The sequence below is a fragment of the Pavona decussata genome, unplaced genomic scaffold (genome assembly GCF_977016875.1).
Source record: "Pavona decussata unplaced genomic scaffold, jaPavDecu1.1 SCAFFOLD_49, whole genome shotgun sequence".
Lineage (NCBI taxonomy): Eukaryota > Metazoa > Cnidaria > Anthozoa > Scleractinia > Agariciidae > Pavona > Pavona decussata.
Window position 1 is genome coordinate 896,536 of NW_028145471.1, and position 19,217 is coordinate 915,752.

At 39.7% G+C, this 19,217-nt stretch overlaps 1 protein-coding gene across 2 annotated transcripts; it reads right to left on the reverse strand.

Moving 5' to 3' along the window:
- Positions 1-954: 954 nt before the first annotated feature.
- On the reverse strand, positions 955-17,135 carry LOC146481515 (sterol regulatory element-binding protein 1-like). Of its 2 annotated transcripts, none has more exons than XM_085108287.1 (14): positions 17,009-17,135; positions 14,531-15,012; positions 13,673-14,044; positions 12,226-12,531; positions 11,159-11,273; positions 10,469-10,798; positions 10,070-10,338; positions 9,130-9,400; positions 8,114-8,280; positions 7,108-7,270; positions 6,137-6,428; positions 5,516-5,894; positions 4,356-4,494; positions 955-2,454 (listed from the first exon to the last, which is right to left on the reverse strand). In XM_085108287.1, exons 1-14 carry the CDS (start codon positions 17,121-17,123, stop codon positions 2,231-2,233), a joined length of 3,624 nt encoding a protein of 1,207 aa, XP_084964413.1. In that variant the 5' UTR covers positions 17,124-17,135; the 3' UTR covers positions 955-2,230. The 2 variants fall into 2 exon arrangements, with proteins under 2 accessions (XP_084964413.1, XP_084964414.1); XM_085108288.1 differs by lacking the exon at positions 17,009-17,135 and adding an exon at positions 16,280-16,413.
- Positions 17,136-19,217: the final 2,082 nt, after the last annotated feature.

Here is a 19,217-nt window from a genome sequence, read left to right on the forward strand (position 1 = left end):
TCCGACTCTCTCCCATTCGGTAACAACCCTTTCTTACATTAGGCAAATTTTCTGAAAAGTTTCCCCTTGGTAATAAATAAAAAAAAACTAACCAACATTTTCTTTTCTATTGCAATCCGACTTTCTCAGTAACAACCCTTTCTTACATCACGCAAATTTTCAAATAGAGTACTTCTCTTTATATTGTAAATAATTTATCAGCGGTACGGCATCCTTCTAAAAGCATTGTTAGTCATTGGAATAATTAGAATATTAGATAGAATAGATTAGTACATGTACATTTGTTTTGTTTGCGTAGCTTTCTAAAGGATTAACCATGAATAAATAGAATGACTATGACTATGACTATGCTGTTGATTTAGGCCGCTGCAAAACAAATTCGTTTTCCTGTACAGTTTACTTAAAGCTGTAAACAGCCGACACTCTTTTAGGGAAAACAGGCGTGATAATGCACTTTTTGAAGACATTGAAATCTAGTTCCCATTATTTCATTAAGACACCCTCCAACTCCTTCGTCAATCTGATTCCAGAGACTTCTTCAAACTTAAAATACAGTATCGCATTAAAAATGTTTGCCTTAAAAACGTTGAGGTTTTGATGTCTGCGTTTTCCAAAATCTCCGTTTATATCGTCCCCCCAAAAACACTTTTCAAATTTATCCACCATTGAGAGCGTTTGCAAAGATTGAGAACACCGTTGTAGTGTATAGGCGGAAAATTAAAAAGGATCAGAAAAAGAGTATGATGCCTTTTAAATTTATCCGGGCTAATCTGGACGGAAGCTTAGCCTAGAAGTTATTATTAATAAAGCATATTTCTTTCTGCACACTTCCAAATAAATATGCCTTTGAAAAATCCCAATTTTCAATTTGTTATCGAAACCCGAACCAAGTCGATTTTCATCGATTGTCGATTTATCGAGCGACAACGCCTGAGTTAATGGAGGGCAGCCGAGACTGATAAAACAATGTTTATTGGTTTCAACTTTTAGTCTTTTTAATTACAAATGTATGATTGATTCTTGTCACTACTACATTAAATGTTAAAGACCACTTTTCCTATTTTTTTTTTTCCGCGCAGACAGGCAAGCTATTAGATGCACTTAAAAGGTTCTCTACACTAACTAGTCACTACTGAAAGTAAATGTATTTTTCGAGTGAAGACAATAATGACGAAGCAGGTGTTTAATACCTTACAGGGGCGACACGAAATTAAACTTGCAGACACAAAAATAATTCATTTTTAAAAAAGGTAAATTGAGGAGCTTTTCACCGCTGGGTGTTTTTCCAAATACTGAAAAACCGGAGAGAGACACGTCATAAAACTCAAGTGCTTTAGGATGCGGGAGTGAAATAACATATTTCTGCTTTGTAAAAGCTTCTTTTTTTTCCTAGTAGCGACTGTTTCTAACCTCATAGATCACACTTTACAAGTACTTACTGAAGAAACAAATGTAATTTGCACCACACTAAACAGGTTTTCCATTCTCCTTGACCAATCATAAGCCAGATTGTCACGCAAGTATGGCGTCATGTTGATACGTTGCTTAGCAATTTCTTTAAAAGAAACTGCGGGCCCTGGGCGTCCTGACGAACAACCGCTGACCGAGAAGCCTCAAGACTCTGGATCGGAGATCTGGATTGAGTGAATAGCATTTTTACAGCTAAAAAACGACCATTATAGAAAGTTCTGGTAAACAAATTATACGAAGCAGGTCTGCGTCTTAATGACTATAAAACAAAATACCACTCGGATAAAATATTAACTGTTATAAATAAATTTAGATTTTTACTTGGCAATACTAACAAACACAATTACCTCGCATTTTCACGAAAACCGCGTTTCTTACAACACGGCTGTTGCTGAATTTATAAGAACCGAAACATTCGCAAATTTCTTATTCGGTCAGGCAGCACTTGTTACAAAATGCATTTTTTTTTTTAAGTTATGGCTAATAATGTTACTTACAGAGGTGGGTTTCGTTGTAGCAGTGTTACATGAAGTAAGCAATAACTTGCAAACAACGAAAACTACTTAAAAGCGGGGGCGAAAGAAGTGTTGTGTTTTTCTTAACTTTTCGTCCTCTATAAACAAAAATTATCTCAGTTGACGTTCGGGAGATCTTAACAAAACGATATAAAAATCTCCACTAACAGAAAAGGCTGCAAATGGCAGTAGAGTTTTTTTTTAAAGTACGGAGAGTATTAAATCGAGTAATAAAAGCGCAAGCGTCATTCGACAGCTGTAACTGAATTCAGCTGCAACAAAAGTTGCTGACACTCCTGTAAGGCTCTCTTGTCTCCGATTTTTTCCAGAGAAGTGGCAGCTTCAACCAGCATCTTCTTACGCTGGCATGGGCCTGACAGGAATGGTAGCGGAAGGTGCCTACAGGCCATCATAAGGGCGGCAGCCTTCTCACGTTCGCCTGTTACACAGGAGCTCTCCTCTTCATCACCTGCGGAGAGAAAATAGCTTTTAAAATTAAATTTCTCAAATCATTAATTCATGAAAAGAACACAGAAGAGATCACCACAGTGGAGGAGGTTGGAAATGTGATCTCAATGATCAAAAAATATGTGGGGAGGATTGCGTGACGTGACGAGCCAAAGAACGTCTGGGTAGTAGGCTACTTGTAGGTGAACTTTTGCTTGATCAAAAGACACTCGGCTGCGCCTCGTTTTTTCAACCCACTTCGCAGTGTTTGGAAATAAAACGAAACCGAGTATTCCTCTTAAACTCATTGAAAAAACAGGAGAAAACACTATCGTGAAGAAGGTTTGGAAATGAGTCTTAAATTGAAAGGAAATGTGATGTAATATTTTAAGCCTGGTGAGCAAATGAGAACAAGACGCATATGTGCGTGAACTTGGGCTTCTTTCCTGGCATATCCAGCTGTAAACGCCAGAAATTAAAGTTGACATGATAAAATCTCAGTTGTTATTTGTCGATTGTTTTACAGCATAGTACAAGCAAGTATATTGAAAGCAATGTATATTCCTGGTCTAAATTTCACCCTCTATCCGTTTTTTTACGCCCGGTCTATAGTCCGCGTTTTACACTGACCGATTAAGTAATAAATTTTAGAATCTAATAAAGGTTCTGACAGTAAAATTTGATCCGTCTCGAGTGCATGTGTTTGTTTACGCAAGACTACGCAATTGTCACGTTTTGTCAATTAAACTAGAAAGAAAAACAGACAGAATGCTTTCCTAAAGGAAAAATTTATTCAGAAAAGTCTTTGTTTACGCCTAAGAAAGAAACGCTTATAATTCTAAATGCCAAACAAGAGACGCGAAAGCGATTTGAAGAACTACCAGTCCATTTCGAAGCGAATTTATCAACCCGCGAAAGCGATTTGAAGAACTACCAGTCCATTTATCAACCCGTGCGTGGCACGTTTTTCAAATTTTTGCAAAAACTGTTCAGAATATAAAGAATCGGTCAATTAGAATGGTATTTCAGTACAAATTCACGATCAAACCTGTAATTTGTCGTTGAATTTCCAGAAGTACTCAAAAATCTCGTAGAAAGTCCGTGGCCTGAATAAGGATTTGAGATGTCCGCGCTCCGCTAACTCGTCGCCTGGATAAAACAACAATTTGTACTCGAAGCACAGTTTCTTCGCCGTTATTTCTCGGATTTCCGCTATCGAAACTGTTGAGTATAATCCTTAGTAGTTCTTCTTTCGATGTACCACTTCGAAAAGTTGTGTTTTCGTTCGGAAAACGCGAAAATCGGCGACTAAATAAATGTCCGACCCCCAAACCCATGCAGCGACAAGATACCTGCGCATGCGTTTTAAGGCCCAGACGGCGATTTGTGACTGAATGAGGAAAAAAAAAAACGAAGGGCAATTTTCAACTTGGTCTCCCTGTGGGAAGCCCAAGTAATAATGTATTATTCAGTAATGACAAAGGCAAACTCGGAAAAAGAATTTCCGAGTGCTCCTATCAGGAGTCGAACCTAAGACCTTCCGATTACTAGTTCGGATGCTCTACCATTGAGCTACAGGAGACTCGTGGGAGCTAGGGCCATTAAACAAGGTTCATAAATTATCATTAAATTTAATGAAATGACACATCAAAGGTTACAGTGAGCTTTGGTGTCGTGTCACTGTCAGGTTTAAATTGGGCATAGGCTTTACCATGATGGTATGAACTACGCTTTTGCGGCTGTTTTGCTGCTGTGAAATAGGTACAGCTTCTTGCCGCTAAAGGTAGTCCTCACAATCTGGTACAGCATGTCTAAGATTAGAACCCTGAGTCGATGATTTTCGCACTTTGTAAATCAAGTCTGCTCGAAAATACATGAATACTCAGAAAAGACAAAATAGATGTTGGTCATGAGCTATTGTACCTGCATCTTCGTGTTGATGTCCTTTGTCGTCACAGGAAGTGACGATCCGTTGCCTCAGTGTGCTTCGTTGTAAGAGGTGATGTGTCTCTGTGGGGTTGGCTCCGGCCATCAGACGTGCCACAGCCTCGTACAAATAAAGCTGAGGCAAAACAAACAGTGAAACATGAACAACGGTTTTTACTTTTATAATCTGGAGAGCAGGACTTCGTGCTGAACAGTCGCACAGTTCATTTAGATTAAGGAGGCTTGCGGCAGTTTTTTCTGGACTTAGGGTGGAGGTTTTGAAATTACAATCTCGCGTACAAGATAAACTTCGATCTCCTTCATACTACATCATTAATTCAACACACGATCAAAGTTAATTTTCTCATCGGTTTGCAAGCGACAGCTATTACCATAGCAACGGAAGCGCATAGCCTCTCATTTTAAACATTGTCGATTACAGTAAAAACCGGCAACTAAGAACCTAATTTTTGGGAAGTAGCCTTAACAGGTTCTTATATAAATGGTAGTTAACACAATTTTAGGCTACTTAGGTTATTAAAATAGGTTCTTAATTCTGGAGCAAAGCAAATAAAACTCAGCTGCAAAACAAGTTGGTTTTTGGCCGCACGTCGCGCATCCCGCGTCGCAAAAAAAAATGTCCACGCGCGTTCGTATGGTTCACTCGCTTTTGCATCCCTTTAAACTCATCACCAATAGATGAGCTTGGGAGTTGGTGCCTTTGAAGTTGGTGGAGCCGGGCAATGCTCTAGCATGAGGAGGAGGTATCCATGGCAACCCTGCGAGCGGCCCCCACCAAGCACCGTCACACTGAACAGTTCAGTGGAATACTTACCGACCCAATACTTACCTAACCCCCACCGAGAGGGAGGGATGGGATGGGAAAAAACAAAGCACAAACTGGCACGCAAACAGCAAGCAATTGAGACAACACTTTGCGAAGAACTGCAAGCAAGCAACTGCGTATAAAAGTCACGAGGTGCCCCTGCTAGAGACATCGGGCTACCCCTAATATAGTTGGGGAAAACAGCTGACCAGCATTGCTTCGAGGTTAACTTTGCCTAAATTACATTTAGCCACATTAGAAACAAAAAGCACTAGTCAGACAGAATTCACCGCACTTATTCAATAACTATAAGTTAATTTCTCTGCCTTACCCTTGGAAGAGCCGCAGGGATGTTGTGAGTAAGTTTCTGCAAAATATCCAGGTCATTCTGGAATGAACGCAGCTCCACAGGATCGACCGGGCTAAATGACTGAGGCTTCTGCGAGAACTCCCAGATATCTTTACGCGTACCTAACAGCCAGTCACAGCACAAAAGCTGAGCTAGCTGGTGTAGTCGGCTTGTATTTGAGTGGTGCAGCGAAGAACCAAGATTGACGCTTTCGGCCAAATGAATACCTGACTTCTTACATAGCTGTGTACAGTCTTCAAGTGAGCTGGGTGACAAGTCACCATTCAGGACTTGCTTCTTGGCGAGATAAGCTCTTAGAATGGCCTTGGCCAATGGATCTCTGGAGTTTGCCACTGGATCTCTGAAAGGCAATGTGTGCACGTGGTCAACCTTGATCCTGGAAAGCTCCAAAAGTAATGAATGTTAGTCCACCACAGGATTTTGTCAGTAGAACCCCAACGCAACAACAAAGCAGATTGAAAACACGCGGTAACGAAGCCCAAATTGAAACAAAGACATGTCCTTAACACAATAGAAGTCATACGAAAATAACATTGAGGGAGCCACATGAAAGGCACAATAATTATGTTGTTAGAAACTTACTCTGCATTCCACAGACTCTTGGGGACACTTTCAACTGTGCTGTAATACCTTTCGGCAGCCTCGTCCTCACCTCTCAGCCAATTAAAAGCCACCATTCCTACCGCTACCCACCACTTGGACACCTGATCATCGCACGCACACTCATTTAACATGTCCAGGGAGCGCAGGGCATCACGAGCGCTCTGATCACCCGTATCATCATCATCTGTTGCACTTGGTAACACAATGGAGGACAGTGCATAGCGGAGGAGACGTTCCCGGAAGGCTTGGCTGACATGGGCAATAGGGTCAACTGAAACAAGACGTTAAATCCCATTCAGAATTGCCAGCCAAAAGTTACGGAATCGATGAAGAGAGAGTAACTGTAACTAGATGTCATGGCGCCAAAGTCTTTCTCACTTTATACGAGAAAACAGAAAATAGGCGCTTTGCACATCTGGGTAACATAAACTTGTGAGTTCTCCAAAACCTCTTAAGACAAAGTATACAAGTATCGTAAATCCTTAGATTAGCACCCCTGTTGAATAAGCCCCCATCCCCCCCCCCCCCCCAGATAAGTGCCACCTATGAGTCCAAGAAATCTTCCCTGTACTCGTACCGCATAACATTAATTTAAAGTGCCTGAGAATACATAGCTGAAGGAGAGTAAAGTCTCTACAAACTTCAGTTATCCAGCTCAAATGCTACTATGATAAGCACACAAGACGTTTAAATTCCAGGATTTACACAGGGAGGTATCTAAGAAAAACCTCAGCAAGCTTGTTAATAATCCCAGTCAGCTCTACCGGACTGTGCATCCTTTAAATATTAGCCTCAAGTATTTGCATTCTGTTGAAATTTCAGCTGGTAATAAGACCTCTTTAAGATGGTGAAATTCGCTGGTATCTGGCTCTTATTGACACCTCTGTTTACAGTATATAAGAATGCATGCCATTTTTCTATTTCTTCTATTTGCTTTACTCTTCTCTTACTTTTACTGTTGACGCTAGCCCACATGCTGTCCCCTCCTTTACATGACCACCGATTGCTGACAAAAAAGCGATGCCCCTTGGGTTGGAAGAGCCACTGCAGAGAGGCTGGGGTTGCTGCGCCATGAGCTGCATAGGAGGTCTGTGCACGGCTGAGAAAGTATCTCTGAAACAAAAAGCAGAAAACAAGTTTATCACTTCATCATGCTGGCTGACCTAATAAATTTCAGGAATTAACAAAAGTGACTTAGATGGCATCTTGAGGACCTTCCAAAACAGTTAAAGATACATTGCTCTATCTTCTGCTTGCTGTGTGGCCTGACCATGCAATATAAAACCTTAGGTAATTTCATGTATGCTACAGGAAGTGTCTCATAAGAATTTCAATTCTATGGCAGCTGTTCAAACAATAGAGTCCTAAAGTGATGACGTCATAAAAACTAAATTTATGAAATTATGGGATTTTTTCATGATTGGAAAGAGCATGATGAAAAATGCCTACTTGCCGTTTGGAACTGAGGCAAAATTAGATAGATTTGTATGGAGTCATCAGGGCATAACAGAGCTAATATCTCGACCCCAAATCGCAATAAGATGCTGATTTTTGGCAAGTGGACATTTTTCATCATGCTCTTTCCAATCATATAAAAAAGCCCATAATTTCAAAAATTCAAATATTTGTGACATCACACTTTAGGACTCTATTCTCTAAACTGCCTGGAATCATGATAAAGGTCTGGAAGACCGCCTGACTTGTTCTGCTAAGCAAGGATATTATTTCCAGCCTTGTACTTTTTAGGGGTTAGTGAAAATAGGGGTTAAATTTTAATGGAAACGGTGGTGCTGTGTCCGTTGAAGCATGGATTCAAATGAATTTGGTTTTACCAACCGAGTTTATAAGATAAGATGGCAACCATTAAGTGATTCGAGGGCTAAAGCTTGAAATGTCAGCTCCCAGATCTCTTTACAGTGGTCAAATTACCTTATCAAGCTGAGATTCAAAACTTACCGCAGTAAAGTGAAGACCATCAGGGAATGAAGTTCTTATTTCGATTGCAGCAGATACATAGATCTCTGCCAACACTTCTGTGCTAATCAGCTTCTCGGCAGATTCTGCAAGGTTCACTGCCGCTAGTCCGAGGAAGGACGAACGCCACCCATTCATAGACACATGACCTAAAATGAAACCCAACACTTAATTAAGAAGAGTATTGGAAAAGCAGTAAGGAAAAACATTGCTGCTGGGAAATGGTGTATGTGTGCAAAAAAAAAAATCTCAGATTTTGACTTGCTTCATTTAGCTTGACATATAAGCATTCCAAGTAAAGGGTCAAGTAAAAAGGTCATGTTGCACCAGTAGTGATTGGCATCAAATTTCTCTTAACAATATCACTACTTGATCAAAGAACTGGGTATGAGAATAAAGAGTATGATAACCAAAATAAAATGTCTTGATGTTTAAATAAATTCTTCCAAGTAATGCCATAAGAAATGTACTGAGAACAGTGAGGAGATAGTACATGTTGATGTCAATGCTGGATTAAGCCGAGTCAAGGATTAGCTCATTATCCAAACTGCAAACCTGGCCCCAGTTGTTCAAAGAGCAGATAACTTTATCCAGCAGCCAAGTTGCTATCCAGTGGTGCAAATACACTCCAACCGACACTTTTGGCAAGTTTTCCACACAATCCCATACTTAAATTAGACATACACCTCTACTCTATACACACATTTTTGGGCTGTAGGGAAATTCTTGCACCCTTTTATTTGCCACATAGCGACCTATACAGTGGATAAAATTATCCACTCTTTGAACAACCGGGGTCTGGAGGCCTGCAACACTGCATAGGCTAGAGTCTTCCAACTTAGTTTTTGTCATTTGTTGTCTGTTAAATACTTTGATACAATGAACATACTCGGAGTATCTTTCATTCTCTATGGACAGACTGTTTGCCTTCATGTTTCATGTTCTAAGAAGCTAAAAATCAAATCAAAACAAAGACAAAGCCTTAATTGGTACAATACCTGTAAGGCTCAGCTGATGTAACTTGTGGTACACCAAAGCCGCATCCTTTGCCGACAATTTTGCATGCTCCTTGTCATCCTTGGTTCTGCCTCGTACCTTTATTCCACCTGCAGCGGAAGCAAGCCAATTCCCAATCCACAACCTGTGCAGTATATGCCGCACCAGCTGCCAGATCAGGCCACAGGCCACATCAAGCTTGGAAACAGGAAGTGGACGTTTCAGAGCGCTCAGGCAGACTTGCAAGTGCCGTGATGCTGAAATAGTGTCACCCTGGAAAGAGAAGACCACAAGCACAATCAGGACTGTTACTGAGTTGAGAGAAAACAAGTGCTCTTGACCCTTTAACCCCTAATATCAAAGAACAAATTCTCATATCTTGTCCCCATACTTTTCTTATAAAAATACTGGGGAGAAGTTATTACAGTTGATCCACGTCTCACATGACCAGTATTTCCGAGAATGAAATGAACACTCGAAATCCTCTTTGTAATGCCCGGGATTTGAATGGAAAGTTGAACATTTCCGAAAAAGACACATTAACGGGAAAAAAGAGTCAAAATACTCAAGGGAGACAATTATTGTTATTCTTGAAATACTTAATGCTGTAATGTAAAGAAAAAGTCATAGCTTTATACTGTCAATGAGCTTGGGAAATTTCTTATGTGAACCCTGAAATCTCTTTGGCGATGTTCGAAACTGACATGTAAATTTCAAAACTCCGTTCAAAATTTCAACAATGCCAGTCATGTGTGACGTGGATGGACTGTAAAATATCAAGAAAATTCATGTTGGGTGATCATATCCTCAATTCGCATGACTTCAGGGGTTGAATAACCATTGATATTACAAGGAGAAATTTGATGCTGATTACTGTTAGGGGTTAAAGTGATCATTACAAAGGCAAATTCATAAAAAATACAAAAATTATAGCCTCCATACCTTGGCCAGGTCTTCATCAGCTTGGTTCCTGTGCCTCCAGAACAGCACAGCATTATCAGAGTGTGGCCGTGTCACAGGCTCACCAAACACAAAGATGCGCACAAGCACAGCCAGGGCTATGACCGTGTGAAGCAACCATTTGGCTGCAAAGAGGGCAACACCCAGCAGCCAGTTCTCCTCTGGGACGGAACTGGTATCGCCATAAGAATTCAAGGTTCTTCCCCCACCGTGCGACCTTCCAGTTTCTGCAGAGTTGGGGAAAAGCATGCCTGATGGAGGAAATGAAGGATAGTTAAAGTTTATCAGATCAACTGCATTGCAGTGAGTCCCAAATGCAAACAACAGAGAAATGCAAACAAATGCCGGTGCTTAATAAGCCTTTGAAGCTTTCCTGTTTACCTTTGTCCAGCTGAGGAAACACATAACTCAGTGGGTTGACAAACAAGAAGGTAAACATGAAGGCAAACAGGGCCACACGGGTACGATCCATCATTCCACAGCTGCTGACAGGAAGGGCTTCCAGCTTGACATGAGTCTTCTCCTTTGTCAGAGGATCGGGTGTCGGTGGAGTTAAAGGACTTGGTATTATGCTACTAGCCTTGCCGATTTCCTCAACCTCGTTGCCGTCTTGATAGACTGTACTTTGCAATTCGGCCATATCGGTATCCTCTATTACTTCCTTTTTTATCTGATGTTCCTTCTGCTTCCTCATAAGCTCAGAGATGGTTTCTGGTTGAGTAGAACCAAAACCTATGTTAGCTTTCCTTCCATGGGAGTGTCTGAAAGGACACCAGCTGAGCTGCATTAATTTCATCCTTTAACCCCTAATATCAAAGACCAAATTCTCCTATCTTGTCAACATACTTAGTCAAAGTGAAGCACTCTGACAAAGGGCTTACGCTCGAAAACTTTGGCACTTGAATCTCTTTACCTTTAAATCCTGTTGATAAAACCAACATTCATAACTAACTGTAGTGCTTGAGTTTTCTAACTTTTTTTCTGAAAAAAGGCAATTTAATTTCACAGGGCCCCTAACCATCCAAACATACTTCAGCATACAATATAAAAGGAATAAAACTGAGCGTGTACCTCTCTTTTGCTGTTCCATTTTCAGTGCTATATTCTGCTGCTTCAGTCGTGCATTTTCATTCTGCAGCTTCTGTATAACCTCTATTGCTTTTCTCAGTACACCAGCCTTATTCATCTGAAACAACACAATTGTCAGACTGAATATGTTTGTGTAGTACAAATTTTCATTCCTGTATATAATGCAGGTCCTCTCCGCATGAGACTACCACCTTGTCATGGTGGAGAGGCAAGACCACCCTTGGCAAGGGTGGCCCTACCTGGAGAATGACCCTTGCAGAAATGTCGAAGGTAAGAGTATGGATAAAGAGCAGTAATGCCATCCCCAGGTGAGCTAATCCCTCCCTCCTGTAAATGGCTTGGGTTATAGAAACCAAGATGTCAGTAACAGAAGCTATACAGGGTGTTGATAGAGTGAACTATGAAACTGCTACTGAGGACCACCTAGTTTGGGAGGATTCACAGTGTGGTGAAGATGATATGCTACAGCAATCAAGGTGATCACCAGGCTGTTATTAGTAGTCAGCAGCCAGTTACTACAGCCAAATTGAAATTACCATTGAGCTTTCTGGTGTAGATCACTTCTTCAAAACCCAATGACAGCCTAGTACATGTATTGATCATCATCAACACCTTAAGGAAGGTGCCTACTTTTGTTACTGTGCATAGGTTCTGCGCATCTTGAGATACTTGGGTTTTCTATGGATGGTGCCTACTGATACAGGGATATTTTTGTGCGGTTTAAAACTACATGGAGAAAGCAGAACTTAGAAAGTGCTTTTGGTATAGAAAAAGAAAATTGGAGGTAACCATGCACTTTCAGAGAAAATAAAGCTTCAGTTTGGAAAAAAACACCATACATTGTATCTTTGTATTTTACCATTTTTTAGAACAATAATTGTTCCTTAATTATTTCTAAAAAAATGCGTGGTTACCCCCCAATTTTCTTTTGGGTTTCAATAGCCCTTGCTAAGACCTGCTATCTCTGCAAAGTCTGCATAAACCATGCAAAAATACTTTGGTATTATAAACTAGTTACATTAGAAAACAACAGACAGATTTGACAATACCTTGGTATCCTGTCCACAAACAAGATCCTTCAACTCCACAATCTTGTCGTTAATGCTGGTACGGTAACGCTTCTCAATCAAATTATGAGCTGAACGCTTTTCTGTTTTGTTCCCAACCTGTCCCTTAGAATTTGCCAAGCGACTTATAGGGATCTTGTTAGGATCCAAAACAATGGGGATCGTAGCAGTAAGAATGCCATTGGGTCCCTGAGAGAGTGTCGGTTGAAGTGGCGATTGACTCAGTTCTAAGGTGCCAAGGACAGTGGTGGTACTGTCTGACTTGACCACTTGTGGCTGGAGACGAGGCTGGGGTAAATAACAAAGTGATATAACCTTACTTACTGACTGGGAAGTCTGGATTGGAAATTTTTTGTTTGTGGTGAAATGGTACAAACCAAAGATGACAGTAATCATTATGATAAATATAGTTCAATGATGAGTTATTCGGTGAGTGACATAGGAATACTCAAAAAAACAGGCATAAAAACAAATACAGTCGACTCCCGATAACTCAAACCCTCACTAACTTGCACCTCGCGTTAACTCGAACCAATTTTCCTTTCCTTTCAGGTCATTTTCTACATACATTTCACCCTAGAACTCCCAATAACTTGAACCTTTTTCAATTTCCCTTGAAGGTTCGAGTTATCGGGAGTCAACTGTATATAATGCCATTATATTTATTCTAGACACAGTTTCACTTGTCCCATGCTCCCCCATTATAGTGTTGATGGACAAAGAAGAATCAATACCTATGATGTCTAAAAGTGTTGATGTTCCACATTAAAAGTGGGGTGGGTTAATACATTAATTAGCGATTTATAACAAGATGTTGATGCTGAGGTGAACAATAGAGCCAAGTGCCCCTAATCCAATGCTAGGGAACTTAAGCAATGACAACGGCGACGGCAGCGAGAACGCCACAAAACAATAGGTTTAATGAGCGAAAACAATATTGCTCTGCACGTGCGCTATATGTTTTAGTACATTTCTTTGCTGTCAGGAGCAAACGACAACGTGAAATGACCAAATTCAAGGTTTGTGGAGAACATGAGCACACGACAGTGAATTTTTCATTCTCCTTAAATACTTAAATGCCATTCATATCAGTTTAGTTCCCAATACTTCAGTCACATTGTGGACGTTGATTGATTTGGAATAATCGCGAAGTAGTGCAAGTAAAGTGAACTTATATTTTCAAGCAACATTTTCGTTTCCATTGCGGTTGTCGTTGCTTAAGTTCCCTATTGGCCGGGACTTTGGATCTGAGTGCTGTGTGGAATGCTCGTGGCCCAAGTTTCTGGGATGTAGCTTAAAGAAGATCGGACAGTGAAATTTGCCGTTAGCCCGCTCTTAGTGACATCCCTGAAGTTTGGTTTTACCTTAACCAATCAATGAAAAGAACAATGATTACCATTAAACCACTGACTAACATAAAGCCACTTGCCTGTTGTGTTCGTGGACTAACAGCTGGTGGACTCAGCTGGATTGGAGACATGGGAGAACTTGGCTGAGGAGGAGACCCAGCAGTGGAAGACAGTGACGACACAGATATGGGGGATGGGACCTGTTGCTGCGGCGATGGCTGGTCATCAGGAATAACCACTTGCTGTGAGGCTGACGTGCTAGGCTGCTGTGTTGGCCAAACACCAAGCTGCTGCAATAGCTGCTGGAGTACAGTCTGACTCGATGCTGGCTGGGTAGTAGCTGGACATTGGGTTTGCTGTGGAGTTGCCACTTTAGGCTTTGGCTGCAACTGTCTCTGTTGCTGTAGCAACAGCTCCAAGAGCTGAGGGGTTGTTTGTGGAGCCTGTTGAACCTTGATTGCATAAAGAAGGTGGTTTATAATCTCCCTACTATTTCATCGCCTTATTTTTAAGAAAAACTAACATCCTTCAATAAAGTGAAGGGGTGCACAGAATAAGGTCCTAAGTGACTTTTGATGTAAAGTCAAGTTCTCCTTTTGTTTCACAAATAAATACAGGGTAATTTGGAAGGAGAATCTAGCAATATATCAGATGTCACTTAGGGTTTTTTCCAGGTGCCCCTTACAATTATTGTATCTTATGAAGAAAAAAATAAGAATAATGTCTAACATTCATACATATATGTAAAATAATCAGTTTGTTTTCTTCACAGAGTTGGTTTTGGTACATGTAGTAGTGAAGACATCTTTTAAAACAATAATGATAAATCAGACAATTTTAATTCTTACGGCAACCAAGGTTCTACGCTCTCAACAAGGAAAATATTCAACCATTTGTTTATATTGGATTTATCAATATTAATTGCCAGTGTTTCCTACCTGTTGTGTTACAAGTGTTTGCGGCTGAACAACCGGAGACTGATGAGGTGTAACAGCAGGACATGTTCGAGGATCTGGTGTAATCATTTTTGATGGCTCCTTAAGCAACTCTTCCAGGCTCTTGGTGTACATGGCTGGTAATTCCTGCTGGGTCTTTTGTCCTTGGAGTAAAGTGAGCATTTGCTGGGTGTCTGTGTTCTGGCTCTGCACTCTGGCAGGTAACTGATTACCATTGAATGGTTCCTCCTGCTTCACTGTTGACTGAAGAGGGAACATTGAAAGCACTGATTGATCTTGTTGGGGCATTGATCTGAGGTAATCTGTGATGTTGAAGTCATCGTCTGGTTCCATTGGCTCCGGAGGTGTGATGGGTGGCGATAGAATGGATTGCGGCGGTTCAGTCTTGATGTTGATTCCAACAGTTGAGGTATTAAGATCAGGGTTAGAGCCTGCTTGACCACACACTAAGTCCCAAAAGTCATCTAAACAAACAAAAAATTGTTCAAATTTTTATGCCCTGAGAAGGCGAAGGTCAAATTTAACAAATTCTCAAAAAGCCTTTGCTTTAAAGAAAATGCAATTAATACTGAAAGACACTACGTCTACAGGAAAGGACCACATTTATTCAAAGGAAACCCTCCTTCAATTGAATGTCACCCTTGAATAATGTAGTGTAAAAATTTAACAATGGATCCCCCATAAACCAGGCTGTTGGCCAACTGTAAACTGTTAGCTGACAAACGGCCAACATTTATTGTCATTTGTTATTTTCTATTCCGCCACTAATAAATAACATTGAAACAAAAGAAAACAAATACACATCAAATTTAAAAATACAGTTAACTAGTTACATATTTATGAATTTATAACACTTCATAAATACTACTGAACATAAGTTAGCTGACAAATGGCTGAAAGTTAACCGACAGTTGGCTGAAACACTAGTGGAATGCAAGTGATAACTTCCAGGCCTCTATCTTTAAATAGATTTTGATCATCCCTTGCCTCGTGGCTTGAACAGTTAACACTTGTTTCTACAATATTTCAAACCAACTTTTGTCTTTCACTCACAATGAAGTAAAACTTGTTTCTTCAAAGGAGGAAAAAATGGGATAATGCTCGCCTCAAACCCAAGTCGCTTGCCTCATTTCTTCTGTTTATAACCAAACACCAATGAGGGCTACATGTAGCTGCCAAGGATTTGTTATAAAATTATTTTTAATGTGCTTACATAGCACAATAAATGAAAGAAACTGTTTTCAATTCAGAGCTTTAACCCTAAATACTGATCAGTGCTAACTGCCAAAATGCTGTGCCTTGCCCAACTGGAGAGCTCTCTATTCACTCAGATCTCAGCTTAATAAATGGGGTTCTGTTCTTTTGTACATCAGGGCCAGTTGTTCAAAGAGCGGATAACTCTATCCAGTTAGATAAATCACTACCCAGCGGATAAAATGTACTCCAACTAACACATTTTATCGGATAGTGACTTATCCACTGGAGAAAATTATCCGCTAGCTTTGAACAGCAAACAAGTGTTAACTTGAAGACACTTGATCCAGTATAGAAAAAAAGGAATTTTTTTGAGAAAGTTCCTAGTGATACTCCAAAGCAGGCCTTAATAGTTATACTGAGAAATAAACTAAGGCACAATCAAACAACAAAGAACCAAAAATTAAAGATCCTTCATGTACAGAAAGGGGAAGCAGGTCAAACATAAACAACTATCGAAAGAGCTCAACATTTCACCTTCATGCCAATGGAAAAAAGTTTTGTCACATCTGCTTCAAATGCCCATAAAAATCAACTGATTCTCCAAGTTTTTTAACAGATATGTTCAGTGTATTTGTGAGATTAATTACAATCATAGAGTTTTTCTTGCTTCTGAAACTCAGTCATGAAATTGGAGCATCCACTGTTGTGGTACATAGTGCACAAAATATTGCTCTCATCACAATGAACACATCAATCTGATCACATGCAGTTCACATGTGAGGGCAAAATAAAAAGTATAAGCACTTTCACAAAGTAAACTTGCAGTCCGCTGAAGCCCTTTGTTATTTAGCTTTAAGGTCTAGCAAAAATACACTAGCCATATAAGCTTATTCTTGTAGTTCATGAACAAACGGTTTACTACAATAGAAGTAGCAAATAGGTACAAGGAAGTGACTTTCACAAGCATGCTGACAAAGCACTTCATGTAAGGAGCTTTCATTCTAAGATTTGTCATTTTGACTCTGTAAATATATTGTAAATCGTGCTAAAATAACAAGCAGGTTCTCCGAACGCTTCAATAGAGGTTTAACCACAAAAACTCAAGCTAGAACTTTGCTACTTTTTCAGTCATAAACAACAAAGCATATTACATTTAGCGCGTAAACAAGAAACTACATATTCATTCACCCATGTTCTCAAAGCAAAAAACACTGAATTTTACAAACGTTTATGGCAAATAAACAAATTTGGTAAAAGGCTTACCGTTAAATTCACCGATGCCCCTAACACCGTTTAAATTCGGGTCTAAGCCCGTCATTGTTTCACTCGAAAACGACGGCCAACCTTCCACAGAAGGGTCCGCCATGTTGGCTTCCATCACCGATCTATTTTCTTCCACCAATCAGAACGCACCTAGATCGGGTGATCTTCGTACGATGTTGCGTCATCGTCTGTTTTGAAGCATAGTATCCCGTCGACCCTTTCAATATTGCAGGGGAATTGCTGAACGCAGCAAAATAGTTAGGCCTTTTTTTTGGCAAGAACACTTATCCCGGACATTAGTTTATTTTTTTTTTTAATGAAATAATGAAATAACCGGCCAATACAATTCAAGTTACAAGAAATAATTCTTGAGCTTTACTTGTAGGCAAGTAAAAAAATCAACAAATTTGTCTCGAAAACCTGTTATATTTTCAACTACAAAAGTCTAGTTTAAAGCTGGTAAAAAACGTAAAACGTACCTTGGACGGCTTAATCTCGTACCCCACCTTAGACGGCTTAATTTCGTACCTCTCTAAGCTGATTGGTCAATGAAAATCGCAATATCCAAATCGCGTCAACTATTTTCCTGCAATTTTTGTAATCTTTGCTTTAAGCACGGCCCGGCCGCCTTGACAAATATCTTGACATTGTCCTTCAGTGAAAGTGGTTTCTTGTGTCGATTTAAATTTAACGTTTCATTAAACTGCGACAAGTTCTTATAAACATACAATTTTTCAAAGTATATTCTCTGTGGTCAGCGTGAAAATTTTTGCTTGACAATGGTCAGTGACATGTAAAACTAACTTGCAATCGTAATGCAGCGCGCACAGTTTGGTCACCATTGTCAACAAAACTTTAGCGGCGGCTTCAGAAACTTGAAATCATTGATTTTCGTTTTTTTTTTCTGATTTTTTTTCAGAATCTGAAATCATAAAATATCGAGAAATAAAAACAAATAAAGACAATGATTAGAAAAAAAAAATTGAATTTTGCCAGCTAATCTTAATTTAAAAATAGTTATAGCAATTTCTTGAATAGCATGAAGCGCAGTACTTTTTATTGTTAGAAATAAGACGATGCTTCATTATTGGTGGCTTGCATTGCAGCCATGTTGGAATACAAAACAAAAGAAAATTTGTTTACATAGTTTGCATAAAAATGGAAGTTAAGTCCCAGAGGAGAAAAATCTTCAGATTGTTCCTGTACACCAAGCCATAATGCCCGAAAAAAAATTATTGCAAGCCGAGACGGAAGAAAAAAAATTCTCGCAGAAGGAGATTAAGGAATTATTATAGAAAATACCTTTTAGTGTTTTAATGACAGACAATTTCTTCCAGAATGCCCCAAAATGGCCTTTTTAATGTTTTGAAAATCTAAATTTTTTTGTGGAAGTTTGTTTTGTATGAACAACAAACCAACCCCACATTTTGTGTCGTGGCTGGAATTTACCCTTACTACAACTCAGTATTTTGTTTTGTGTTTGTAACTGGTAGTAAACCCAATAATCACGAGCAATAGGTCAATTAGTTTTGAAGAAAAACGATTTTGCCAGTAAAACGATTCCAGCATATCTGTTTATCCATAAAGCGCTTTGTAGTTTTATTCGTTGGGCCACAGAGTGCTTTATGGTTACAAAATTTAAAAAACTGAGTCATTTTCAAGAAGTCCTGTTAAACGCTTGTAGGAGCATCTAGATTGAAGGGCAAGTGTCACTTTATTCACCGCAAAATGCTCTGTGGCCCATTGTCAATACCACAAAGTGCTCTGTAGGCAAATTAAAACCGCACAAAGTGCTTTGTGATCTGGTGATCGAAAGTACCTTGTATCTTGTGAACGGACTTGCTGTTTACTGAAGGATTAAGGCGGTCAATAATCGACATAGTTTTAAAATAATTTATGTTTAAAGCTTTTAATGCAAAAATCAGTTTTTTTTCTGGAAAACAACAACAACAAAAATTCGTGCAGAGGGTGTCAACAGAAAAAAAATTCGTGCACAAGCACTGAGCAAGAAAAAAAAAAAATTCCTGCAAACTGAAAATCCCCCACCCCCCCCCCCCCCATCACTTTTCTAATGGTCTGTCCCTTATGTAAAATAAACTCCGCATCAGACTTGGGACCACGATTTTTTATTATACTTTTCAAGTGAGTTACAGACTGTACAGAAAAAAAAATCAAGCTTTTCGGCCATGGTTTGTTTTCATCAAGACAT